This window comes from Mastigoproctus giganteus, chromosome 9 (genome assembly GCF_048544385.1).
Source record: "Mastigoproctus giganteus isolate SK-2022 chromosome 9, ASM4854438v1, whole genome shotgun sequence".
In the NCBI taxonomy this organism is placed as follows: Eukaryota; Metazoa; Arthropoda; class Arachnida; order Uropygi; family Thelyphonidae; genus Mastigoproctus; species Mastigoproctus giganteus.
The window spans coordinates 94,443,375-94,455,509 of NC_143583.1; the positions used below are offsets into that span (position 1 = coordinate 94,443,375).

Genomic DNA, 12,135 nt, shown 5'->3' on the forward strand with positions numbered 1-12,135 from the left:
GTGTAGGATTGTAACTAATTCCTAACTAGTTCATTAAGTCATTTATATTATTGCAAAAAAACCATAGAATCATCATCAGAAAAGTAGGGGACTAGTTCTCATTTCTGTGTATGTACCATGAGAAAAATGTCCCATGTGCTAGAAGATTTTTTTGACTTGAATTTAGAACCAAGGAGTTCTGTAGATTCCTTTGGTGAATTTAAATCTCTTACCAGATCATTGAGTTCATGCTGCGAAAACAGTTAAGGGCTGGACTCTGTCTCCAGGCATGTAAACTTCACTTTCAGCACTCCCTTCTGCTACATTCTCCAATATACATGGAAGGACATGGAATTGGCAGATTATCTCCATGTTGTCTAATGGCAGATGGAATATTAGGATACACAATGCCTTTCGTACTCTTTGCATTGTATCCCTCTACATTAACTAAGCAAAAGTAACAGTCATCATGGTGGTTTGTAGGCTCCTACCAAATCATGGGAATTGCAAATGACATAGCCTTCTCTTTACTCTTTTTTCCACAATCTCAGTGCTTCAACACAGGTTTGCCAAACTGTTTGGAGTCCATTGTTTATCTTAGTCTATCTTTGTCACTGAGTGTCACTCCAAAATAAGCACAATACACATTTTTTACAACTTCTGTAATGTTTTGTCTTTGTTTGAGGACTACATAACTTCTACAAATATAACAAAATAAGTTTGGATTGTTTAAACACTTACATGAAGACATTTTACTCACTTTTCAGCACAAGTTTGACACAACCTCAAAAATAAACTGAGCTCACACTAATAAACACTGTTGCATGGAGCTCTCAAGGTCAAGAAACAAATGACTGAAGGCAGCATTGTCAATATATGAATGTTTAATTTACAAATTCCCAGCATTTACTCCTAACTTAATACATTCAATAATACAAGTCATAACATCAACTTAAGTGATTTGTGAAAAAATGGTACATGAAAAAAAATGAATAACATTTCTGAAATCAGCTTAAAAAATTGAGTTAAAAGCAGCTACTAGTTTACAAACATCAAAAATCATGCATAGTGGTGTAATTTGCTAATAAAGCTTTAACTCTGCTCAATTTGTTATAAATATGGAATAATTTTATATAAAAAAATCATAACTAGGTTTATTAGATTAACACCTAACATTTTTGGCAGGAAATATTAAGCACTCCCTCTTTGGGAGGAGGGGGAGCCTCTTTGCAGCTCTTTGACCAGGTTGTCTTTTAACAGTACCTGTCAAGAAAAAAATGGTTTTCCCCCCTCCTCTGTTTTCTATTAAAATTTAATGGTAATTAACAAATAGATAAAATCATACAGGTGAGACTAAAATATGATGGGAAATGCTGATAAGTCTGCTGTTATTATTGATATTCACAAAAATTAGGTGATTATTCCAAAACTGATTATTCTTTGTATGACTGAATGTGAATTTCTGCACATCTATTCTACTCTCATCCATTTCCAATTTAAATATATATGCCTCTTATGTGTTTCATCTGAGAAAAGGTAAAGGTGCTATCAACATTTAGTTTACTTTTAAAGCCTTAAAAACTTCAGTTAAATCACCATGCTTATTTTCTGGAGACTGCAATATATAGAGCCTGTATTTCTTGGTAGAAATATCCTTTTTGTGTGCCCTCCCCCACCACTAAACTTGTTTTTCTTCTCTGCACCCTTTCCAACAGATCTATGTCATTCCTCAGATCATGTTTCTAAACCTGTATGCAGTACTCTGTGGGTGGCCTAACCATTACTTTGTACAATAATATTGTCACCACTGTTCTTTTTGGCAGATTCCTGTATATCATTGATAGAACTTCATGAGCAGCCTGTTTGGGCACTGCTCAGAGAATTTCATATGGACTGTACAATTAACCCTAGATCTCTTTCATTATGCACCACTTTGAGTGTAATAACACACAATTGGTATGTTATTCTGGGATTACTATTACCCAAATGCAGTATCTTGCATTTTCCAGCCCATCTGCCAAGTTTATCTAGATCATTTAGATATAGATGATTAGATAGAAAAGATTCTCACTTTTTGTATCATCAACCCCAGGCATTAGAGTTGAAATACCAATGTCAGTATCATTAATAAATATTAAAAACAGTAACAGGCCCAACATTAAGCCCTGCAGAACCCCACTGATGTTTCCTTGTTTCATAGTCCACGAAGAGCAGTGTCCATTTATAACCACTTAACCATCCTTTTATCCATAGGTAGTAAATTGCTCCGGATGGAGCGTTGTTCCAAGTTATACAATTGTACATGTCATAAGTATCAAAGACTACTGAAATCTAAGTATATGATGTCAAAATCATTGTTTGTATCCAGTTCCTTTCTAACAACCTCATAATAGCTAATGAGATACAGCGATGAGCCAAAACATTATGACCACCTACCTAATATGATGTTGGTCGTCCATGTGCAGCCAAAACAGCTCATACCTGGTGAGATATGGATGCTACAAGATTTCTAAGTGTGTCTTGTGGTATCTGGTACCAACGTAACCAACAGATCCTTTAACTCCTGTAAGGTCTGCGGTTGACACGCCACAGATCGAAGGTGCTGTTCCAACACAAACCACAGATGCTTGATGGGATTGATATCTGGGGAATTTAGAGGCCAGGGCAATCTAGAAGCTTCTGCAATTCAATAACTAGTTATTTATTTTTATTATTTTTTTACTCTCTCTCTTCTCATAATCAGCTAGCACTAGTAGCCCTAGCACTCTCCTGATAGCCTTTTCCTATCCACCCCGTGTGGGATAATTTAAAAAAAAAAAAAAATCCCTCTTTCTTTTCTTTCTTATTTATTTATTTTATTTATTTTTTTTTTTTTCCCCTTTAACATCATTCTGCTTGCTGACATCCTGGCTCTATTCCTTTCCTTGACCAGGTTGTGGGATTTAAATCTTTTTTTTTTTTTTTTTTTCGCGTTCTGACCTGGGCTGGGGCTCCCCAGACCAGGAAAGCTCCTCTCTCACACTAATTTTTTTTTTTTTTATTATTATTATTTATTTATTTATTTATTTGTTTGCGTTGTTGTTCTAGCTATCCATCCTGGATTGGGACTTTCCTGGGCCGGAACAGTCCTTCTCCTCTTTACTCCTTCCCTCTCTTCATCTTATACAAGTTTTTCTTTCTTCCCTGGGAACTCTTCCCCAGGGAGGAGGGCGTGCAGATAGCAGGGGAGGCCTTGCCCTTCTTCTGCTAGGGACGAGTACCTGGAGGAATCGTCCAGGTGATCACTCCTTCCAGGTAGCCAATAGGCCAAAACACAACATCACGCTACAGAACACACACACACATAAGCTCACAAACACAGTTTTTCTTTCCTATCACTTTCTCCCGTGCGGGATGAAAAGCTTTTTTTTTTTTTTTTTTTTTTTCCTCTCTCCCCTTCCTTTTCATCTATCTTCATCCAATCTGGGATATTCCTGTGTGGATTCGGTTTGGAAAAAAAAAAATAAATAAATAAATAAAATAAAATAAATAAATAAAAAAAATAAATAAAAAATATTATTTATTTTTTAAGACACACACCGGCCTTACCTTTACAGAGTCTATAAAAACTGAACAGAGCAACGAGGCGGAGATGAACTTCTGTTCTAGGAGCCGCCCATACAAAAACACAAAAAAAAAAAAAAAAAAAGGGCAATACCTGGAAGTCTTCCTTGTGTTCTGCGAACCAGTCTTGAACAATCTGGGCAGTGTGGCATGGCACATTATCCTGCTGAAAGACGGCACCGCCAGAGGGGAAGACCGTTGCCACGAAAGGGTGTACCTGGTCAGCACTGATGTTTAGGTAGGTGGTAGATGTCAGAGTGCCCGGCACGTGGATGACTGGACCCAGGGTATCCCAGCAGAACATTGCCCAAAGCACGACACTGGCTTGTTTTCGTCCCATGTTGCATCCAGGCGCCATCACTTCCCCAGGTAAACGATGCACATGTATCTGGCCGTCCACACGGTGCAACAGGAAACATGATTCATCAGACCAAACGACCTTCCAGTCACTCAAGGTCCAGTTATGATGCTTGCATGCCCATTGTAGGCATTGTCACCGGTAAACCGTGGTTAGCATGGCCACTCAGAGCGGCCTGCGGCTATGCAGCTCCATTTTCAGCAGGGTTTGATGTGTTGTGACACATTACTGCCGTCAGTAGCATTCCAGTTACCGACGAGTTGCACCACAGTTGCCCTTCTATTGCCACGTACAATCCAGGAGAGCCTTTGCTCACCTTGAGCATCGATGAGCCATGGTCATCCAACACCTCGCTGGCAGTTCGTGGGCCCCCCTCGGACCACTTTCGGTAGGTGCTAACCACGGCTGACCGTGAGCACCCCACCAGCCATGCCATTTCAGATATGGTTCGAGCCCATGACCACCAAATACGGAGGATGCGGAGAGGTCAGGAATGACCACCGCATATCCCTGGAGCAATATGGCCTTAGTTGTTAATGCTCTTAAAAACCAAAAAATGATTTCAGATATGCTCTGACCCATGATCTTGTCTGGCCATACAATTTGCCTATTGTCAAACTCTCTTAAGTCCGCTGCCTTTCCCATCTGAAGAACAAGAGTAACACTGATTAACGGAGCTCAGTATCAGGTGTTTTTTATACCGTGTCTGGACCCACACACGTGCCATAGTTCATCTGAGTTGCTTCGATTTGCATAACGACTCGTTGGTCATAATGTTTTGGCTGATTGGTGTATGTGAGGACTGATTTCCCTTGAACAAATCCATGTTATGGTTGCATTATGGTAGTCACAACATGGATTTGTTCAAATGATCTTGCATTATTTCTTCAACTATTAATCCTGTTATTTTTCCTGGCACAGAGGTTAAACTTACAGGTGTAGTTACCCGCTGTACCCTTTGAGTCTCCTTTGTAGAATAGAAGGTACATTTGCACATCTCCAATCTGCAGGTACTTCTGAATAAAGATTCTCTCTTTTTAATATACATTAAACCCTCGCTAATCCAGATTAATTGCAGGATAGGTCATCCGGTTTAAGCAATAATCTGTAGTTTATCTGTAGATTAGTGGAGCAAAAGATAGCCCTGAAAGAAAAAAAAACTTAGAACACAAATAAATAGAAAATTTAATGACGTAGGTAGTGCTAATGAAAATAAATAAAAAAAAATATCAGTGTAAAGCCTTTATTTAAAAACTATCAAAAGACAATACATTTATCCATCCATAGAAGACTCAGTTGTACTTGTTTTTGAACGTAATAATAATAATGCAGGTTTGAAGAAACTGGTGAGTTTTGTCTTGATTGTATTACTATTTCTTTTAACTTTTTTTCTAAATGGCCCAACACCTTCAACATCACCACTTAGGGCTTCACCACAAATTTTGCTATTAGTAATATTGTGCCTTTGTCTAAATCTCCACTTTTTTTTTTTTTTTTTTTTTTGATTAACATATGTACAAACACTTTTCTTCTACAATCATCTGGTTCTGCAGGGGAACTCCTTCTGATTATAGACTATCTCATACAAATCCATAAATAACAATAAAACACTCACTCTATAGAAAAATATGTATGCATGTATACAGGTAACTGTTCAGTGTAGCAGTGACACCTGGAACTGAGTTGAACTCCTCCAGTTATCATCATATTGTTTACAGAATGCTGTAGTTTGGCCAACTGTAAATCGCATGTGGTTTATATGTGCCACCTTAACTGGACAGCAGTAAAGTGGTACCCATCCTCAGCACGAGGAGGTGGGCCTGTATTAATAACTTAATTGCCCAGAAAGGGACAGATCCCACACCCACTGAATGCAGTGCTAAATCGGGGGATGCCAGCAGATTTCTCTAGTTGCTCATACTAGAGAAAAAGAAAGAAAGAAATAACTCACTGAAGGCTTCATAAATTTCATTGTTACTAAGGATAATCATGAACGGCAAGAGAATGCAAATAGAAAGCATCCATTCATAATAATGTGTTGTTGGAACTTGCCGTGGAAGTTGTCAGTAACTGCCTTCTGTTGAAAACGTCAACAGAAAACTGTTGAGAATGGTTGAAATTGGAGACAGTTTCAACCAGAACTTTTACATTGTCAGCCGAGAACTGCAGAACCTTTTCTAGTAAGGAATTTCTAAAGTCACAATAATAAAAGCAGTGGAATACAATGTGCAACCATTCTTCTCACTGCTGACACAGCAAGTGTCATTATTTTCTAAACCCAATTGAACAAGTTTCGATTTTATGGAACCGTGTGCCCAGTGATGAGAAAAGACTTGTAGACATTTGGAGAGAACCAAGATTAAATTCGCTGATCAGAAACAAACAGTGCGTTATCAATAAATTTGTGATTTTACTCTTGACTGCCCTGTCTAAATTGCCACAGCCATCCTGAACTGCAAGTAAATGTGTGACTTCACATGTTTTGCAAACTTTTCTGCTGCTGCCGCTAACTAAACACCATGCAGACCAACAGCACTATAGTGTCTGTGAATACCACTAAAAAGACTTTAGTGTTAAAAGCCTCAGACTACGGAAAACTTGCTAATCGAACAAATTAGTGCATAGCATCATGTTAGTTCATAGTAAATCACTTAAGTTGGTGAAATGGCATCGTACTTGTTATATCTCATATTGTGAATGCCTTCACAACAAGTTGCCCTGATATTGCACTACAGATTAACTGTAACCCGATTAGTGAGGTTTTACTGTAATTGGATAGATTCCATCAGCCCCAGATATTTTAGGTTCACTTTTAGCTATAGTAATTTCTCTTCCATCTTACTTTCTGTTATAAAATCACTTGACTCCCAATCAATAATCAATAGACCTGCTAATCCCATCTCCAAAAACTTCATAAAGGAATATAGATGCAGAATATTTATTCAGTTCATCAGCAATCTGTACAGTATCATCATCAGTTATGCCAGTCATATTCAGTGGACCAATTTGATCCATTCCTTTCCTTTCCTTCTATTGTTAACATATGTACAGAATTCCTTGTTGCTTTTCTGTATATTCTTAGCCAAAGAGTTCTCAAACTCTCTGAGAGTAACTTGATTACTCGCTTGCTTGTACTTATTGTTTGACTCTGTATCCTCCTGCCAATTCGTAATCATCCTGTGCATTTTTACTCTCTGCCACTGAGCTCATCAATTCATCCAACATCTGTTTGGTTTAAATTTTGAATGGTTATCTCTTTGGTATAAAACAATTAATGACTTCAATTATTAATTTATTATTCCTTTTGTCCCTGAGGCTTGTCATAGACATTGTGAGAAGCTAGTGCTTGCTACCTGAGAGTCTAAAATGCTGATGAAACTAATTTTCAGGTGACACTCATGAGCTAAGTGAAATGAATTTTGGCGAAATCCAGTCATTCTGTGACAACCAGATCCTCTTCTTTCACTTTCCCAATGGTGAGACTGTTAGTAACCCTAAGTATACCACCTCCCCATGTTCAGATCCTGATAGACTGCACCTAGTATACTGGAGAAAACCACCAAGGTGTGATCCAACATAAGCAGGGGTCAAGGTGTGCTGTCCACATCACAAAGGAGAATGTACCCCTCTATGTCACCAGGCAATCCTAGGTAGTAGATGACTCATCAACTGATGCAGTACTGCCACTTTGCTTATTGCAGACTCATTGGTGAAACCCATGTTTATTCTCCTGAGCAAAGTTCAAGCAATCCCTTCTCATCCATTATGCATTATATAATTGAAATGTTTTGAAGCCTTGTCCACTTTGATATTCCCCGTCAAAGACTGACTAATTTGGAATCGCCTCTTTTTGATTTTCTCTGGCTTAAAATCTCTACTTCATTCCATCAAATTCATCTGTTACTTCTGTTGTTCTCCCATTGCCACTAATCCCTTAGAATACTGGATTCCTTTCCTCTGATTTCCTTTCTTTGAACGGTGCATTATAGCCTTAGATGCTAATGCACCATAAAACTCTAAAACAAACAAACAAACAAACCTTTCTTTGAAACTTGACTTTCTCCAGTCCAACTTTCCTAATGGTGTGGTAATTTTTTTTTGCCAATGTTAATGTTCATAACTAGAAAACTGGCTTTAGTTTACTAGTCACGTGGACCAGCTGGTTAAGATGCTGAGGCTTTGCAATTACTAATAACCTTGCTCAGATTGTTCACTTACCTACTAGAATAAAACGGACATTACTTAAACACATGTTTAAGTAATGTCCGTTTTACTTAAACACATGCCCTACACTTCGATCTTTTTCTCACAAAAAAACCTTCAAAAGTACACAATCAAGGTGAGTAGCCCTCCAGACACCTCAGATCACAATTTGCTAATAGTCTCTTCTCCGGTGGAACCTTTCTTTCATGACCATTCTCAGTCTTGTGTTGTTTGCCATAACAAGAATGCAAAATAAGATGAACTGCAGCATTTCTATTCTTCCTTTCCTGGGTTGGATTACTTTTTTACAGCATCTGATATTAGTGCTTGCTCAGATTGTGTCAGTGAAATTATTCTTGTAGGAATGAAATCCTTTATTCCACACATCAACTTAAAATCTCATCCTTTATCTAAAACTTGGTTTTCCAATAAATGTGCTAAGCCTGTTCAATTTAAGAATATTGCATATTGTAATTGATTGCAACTAAATCTCTAGATTCATTTTCCACTTGCACTAAAGTTTGCAAATGTTGTAAGGCGGTTATTAATCAATCCAAACTAGATTTTTGAACACACTAAGAGAAAAAAACTTTCTTCTTGTCCAAATGGTAGTCAAGCATTCTTGGTTTCTTTTCAAAGTAATTGGCCATAACTTTTATCATCTATATACCCGCCTCTGTTAAAATCTGATGATACTGTTGCTTCCTCAGCAAAAGATAAAGCCAACTTACTAGCCTACTTTTCTTCTAACACTTGTATTGACGATCTTATTAAACCACCTCCTGCCATTCCTAGTACACTCCGCTCAATGCTCCCTCTAATCTTCCATCAAAAGGATGTCAGAATAATTTCAAACAGCCTTTTTGCTGAAAAAGCTCCAGGTCCTAATGGCACATCTCCACTTGTTTTCAAAATCTGTGCTCCTGAACTTGTTCCTGTTCTGTCTCGGCTTATTACACTTTCTCATTCCACTGGAGTTTTTCCTTCTTGGAAATTTTTTCATATCCAGCCAGTTCCTAAAAAGGATCACAGGTCCTTCTCATCCAGTTGTCATCGCACTGCACTTACCTCTTCTCTTTCCAAGTAATGTAGAATTCCATTAACCTCTAATCTCATTAATCTCTAATCCATTAACCTCTAATCTCATTAATCTCTAATCCATTAACCTCTAACATCTCCAATATGGATTTCATTCAGTGCCAATCCTCTGCTGATATATTGGCTTATGTGGTTCATCTATGGGAAAATTCAATGGAAATATTTAGTGAATCTCAAGCATTTGCTCTTGATATTTCTAAGGCTTTTGATCTTGTTTAACATAAGTCTTCTAAGCAAGCTCCCATCTTATTGATTGCCAACTGTTTTTTGGATCGGGTATCCAGTTTTCTCTCTCTTTGGCTGTTCTCTGTAGGTAGTGATAGATGGCTCTCTATCTTCTAACTTTCCCACTAACACTTTTCCAAAGGTTTGGTTCTTTTTTTCTACTTTTTTTTTTCTCTTCTTGTGTATTAATGACTTTCTTTCACTGATTGGAAATCATACCCATAGTTTTGCTGATGATAGCACTTTGCCTCCCACCTTCCAGTTTGAGAAACCTTGTCCTGCACAAATAGCTTCAACTTCTTGAATACCTTCCACCAATTCTGTAAATGCTGATCCCCACAAAAGATAACTTAGTTAATTTCAGTCCTTTTAAAATTGTCAGTCCTTAAGTAAGAAAGAGTCTGCTGCTTCTCTGCTTATCATCAATGACACTCAGATTTCTAGACAAAAATTACTTATCTCTATTAGGGATTACCCTGACTTCTAATATCAGTTGACATAAGCACATCACAAATATTGCTTTCTCAGCATCTAAAAAACTGTTTTATTTTTGTTCTCAGCATTATTTTTTTTTAAAACAACTACTCACTCTATGCAAATCTGTCCTTACATGTTCCTGTATTTGGGACAGTGCTCCCAAAACACTAATGGCTTTTATCCTCCATTTAAAAGAGTGCAGTCAGGTTAATTAATGACCAACTCTTACAAAGTGTCTTCATTCTTTGTCTCATAGATTCTGTTTCTGCTGCATACCTTCTCTGTAGATACTTCCGTGAGCTCAGTTCTTCTGAATTGGTTTCTCTGATTCCCCCATTCTCTTCCCAACCAGTCCAAATGTGTGTCACAATCTGTCAGCATCCATTTACTGTCTAACTTCAAATGCTCAGAACCAACTTTTTCTTCTTCCTCATTTAACTTTTCAACTTCTGCTTTCTGGAGCAGCCTTTCTTCGCAGGTATTTCCTGAAAATTTCAATCTACAGAAAGTTAATTTAGGTAACAAGTATCGTCCGTCTTTTCGGTGTTCAACCCATGAAGTTACGAAGTGTGGTAGGGTCTAATATCTTTTGTGTCTGGGGTTTTCATATTTAAAAAATAAAAAAAAACCTGAACACTTCCGATTTGGCATCTGCATACCAGGCTGACTCAATATTACATTGGCAACCTAAATCTACTGGTTATACCATTTTAGGGTCTGTGTGCATTCTTAATTAAATGCATCATTGCTCCTCCTCTTCCTGTCATATCTGCCCTTTCTGTACACATAATTACTACATTCAAATTCTGTACCCCCACTGCTAGAATGACACCATGTTTCTGTTATAACTATAACAGAAACATGCTAGCATTTGATTACTTAACCAATACTTCAAAATATTTATATACTATACTCTTAGCATTAGTGTATAAGCAAGTAAACTTGTTGCTTATACACTAATTTGCCACCTTTGATTGCAAATATGTATGTCCTTTAATAGAAAAAACAGAAATTTTTTAATAGAAAAAAAAAAATCTGAGATTTTTGTGGAAATAAAAAAAAAATTAAAGAGAGATAAGAGTTGGTGGAAGAAAAATAAAACTTATTTGCTTTATTTTATAGCCAGGGAATGCGTAGATCCAGCATAGGGGTTGGAACAACTCAACCTACCATTTTAAATGCCTTGAAAAGGAGATCAATGTCAGATGGCGAAAATATCTGTTTTGTAATTGCACCAGAAAGAAGGTAAGTACTGTTTATAAAATGAAATTTTAATTAGATTTTATGTGGTTTAATGTCAAAATCACAGTTGAAAAAATGGTAAGGTAGTTCAGTTGACATTACTTCCTTGGCAAACATTTCATCCAAGCTCTTTTAAACTTCAATGCTAAAAAGTAGCAAAAAAAAAAAAAAAAAAGCACAAAGACTATGAAAATATTAGAACTATTCAAACATGTTGTGCCTTCATCAATATTATTAACAAATTGAAAAGGGGGAAGGGAATAATGAAAAACTGAAACCTGCCAAATTCCTTGAGGCCCTATCCACACAGAACAATAGGTAAGATGAATTTGAGGCAATTTCATTACTTAAGTGAGAAATTTCTAAAGATCAGTGCTGCAAAAGTGAAAGAGAGAACCTTCATGGGGTTCTACTAGTGACTTATACAGGAATTTGCCAACAGGGACAAAGAGTTGATTATCCTATTGTATTAGGCAATGGCTGCATATTGAATACTGTATACAGTATTGAAAGCTTCGTTTTAGGGAGGATAAAGATCTATAAATGCAGCATCTGGAAACTAGGCATCTGAAGTGAAAAAAATAGGCATTTTTATAATTTCCAAATAATCTTCACTTCTTTCTCTTGCTATTTGAAAATAAGAAATTGCATCACTTTGTTTCTTTAAGCCTTCTTCTTTTTGCACCAGGTAGTATATCCTTTTCATCTTTTTTACTGTTATCCCTGCACTGATATAAAGGGGAAAAAATCACTTCACTAAAAACATATGTATTACATATGTTTTTACACAATTGTATTGTGCATAGTGATCATTCATCCTGCAGCCTGCTTCAATTCCAAAAGCCCTGCTTTTCAGTCTTATTCCACTTCACACTTAATTACCCCGCCTGTCATAAATACAGGAAAGCAGAATTAATTTGCATTGAGTGTTTTGGACTCGAGTTTGCATT

At 37.1% G+C, this 12,135-nt stretch overlaps 1 protein-coding gene across 1 annotated transcript in view; it reads left to right on the forward strand.

Moving 5' to 3' along the window:
* The window catches only part of Usp30 (ubiquitin specific protease 30), a 268,673-nt gene that overhangs the window by 213,143 nt on the left and 43,395 nt on the right, over positions 1 to 12,135 (forward strand). Inside the window, exon 9 of the mRNA XM_090381070.1 lies at positions 11,066 to 11,188. Within this exon, the coding sequence (XP_090237196.1) occupies positions 11,066 to 11,188 (123 nt within the window). The remainder of the gene's footprint in view (positions 1 to 11,065; positions 11,189 to 12,135) is intronic.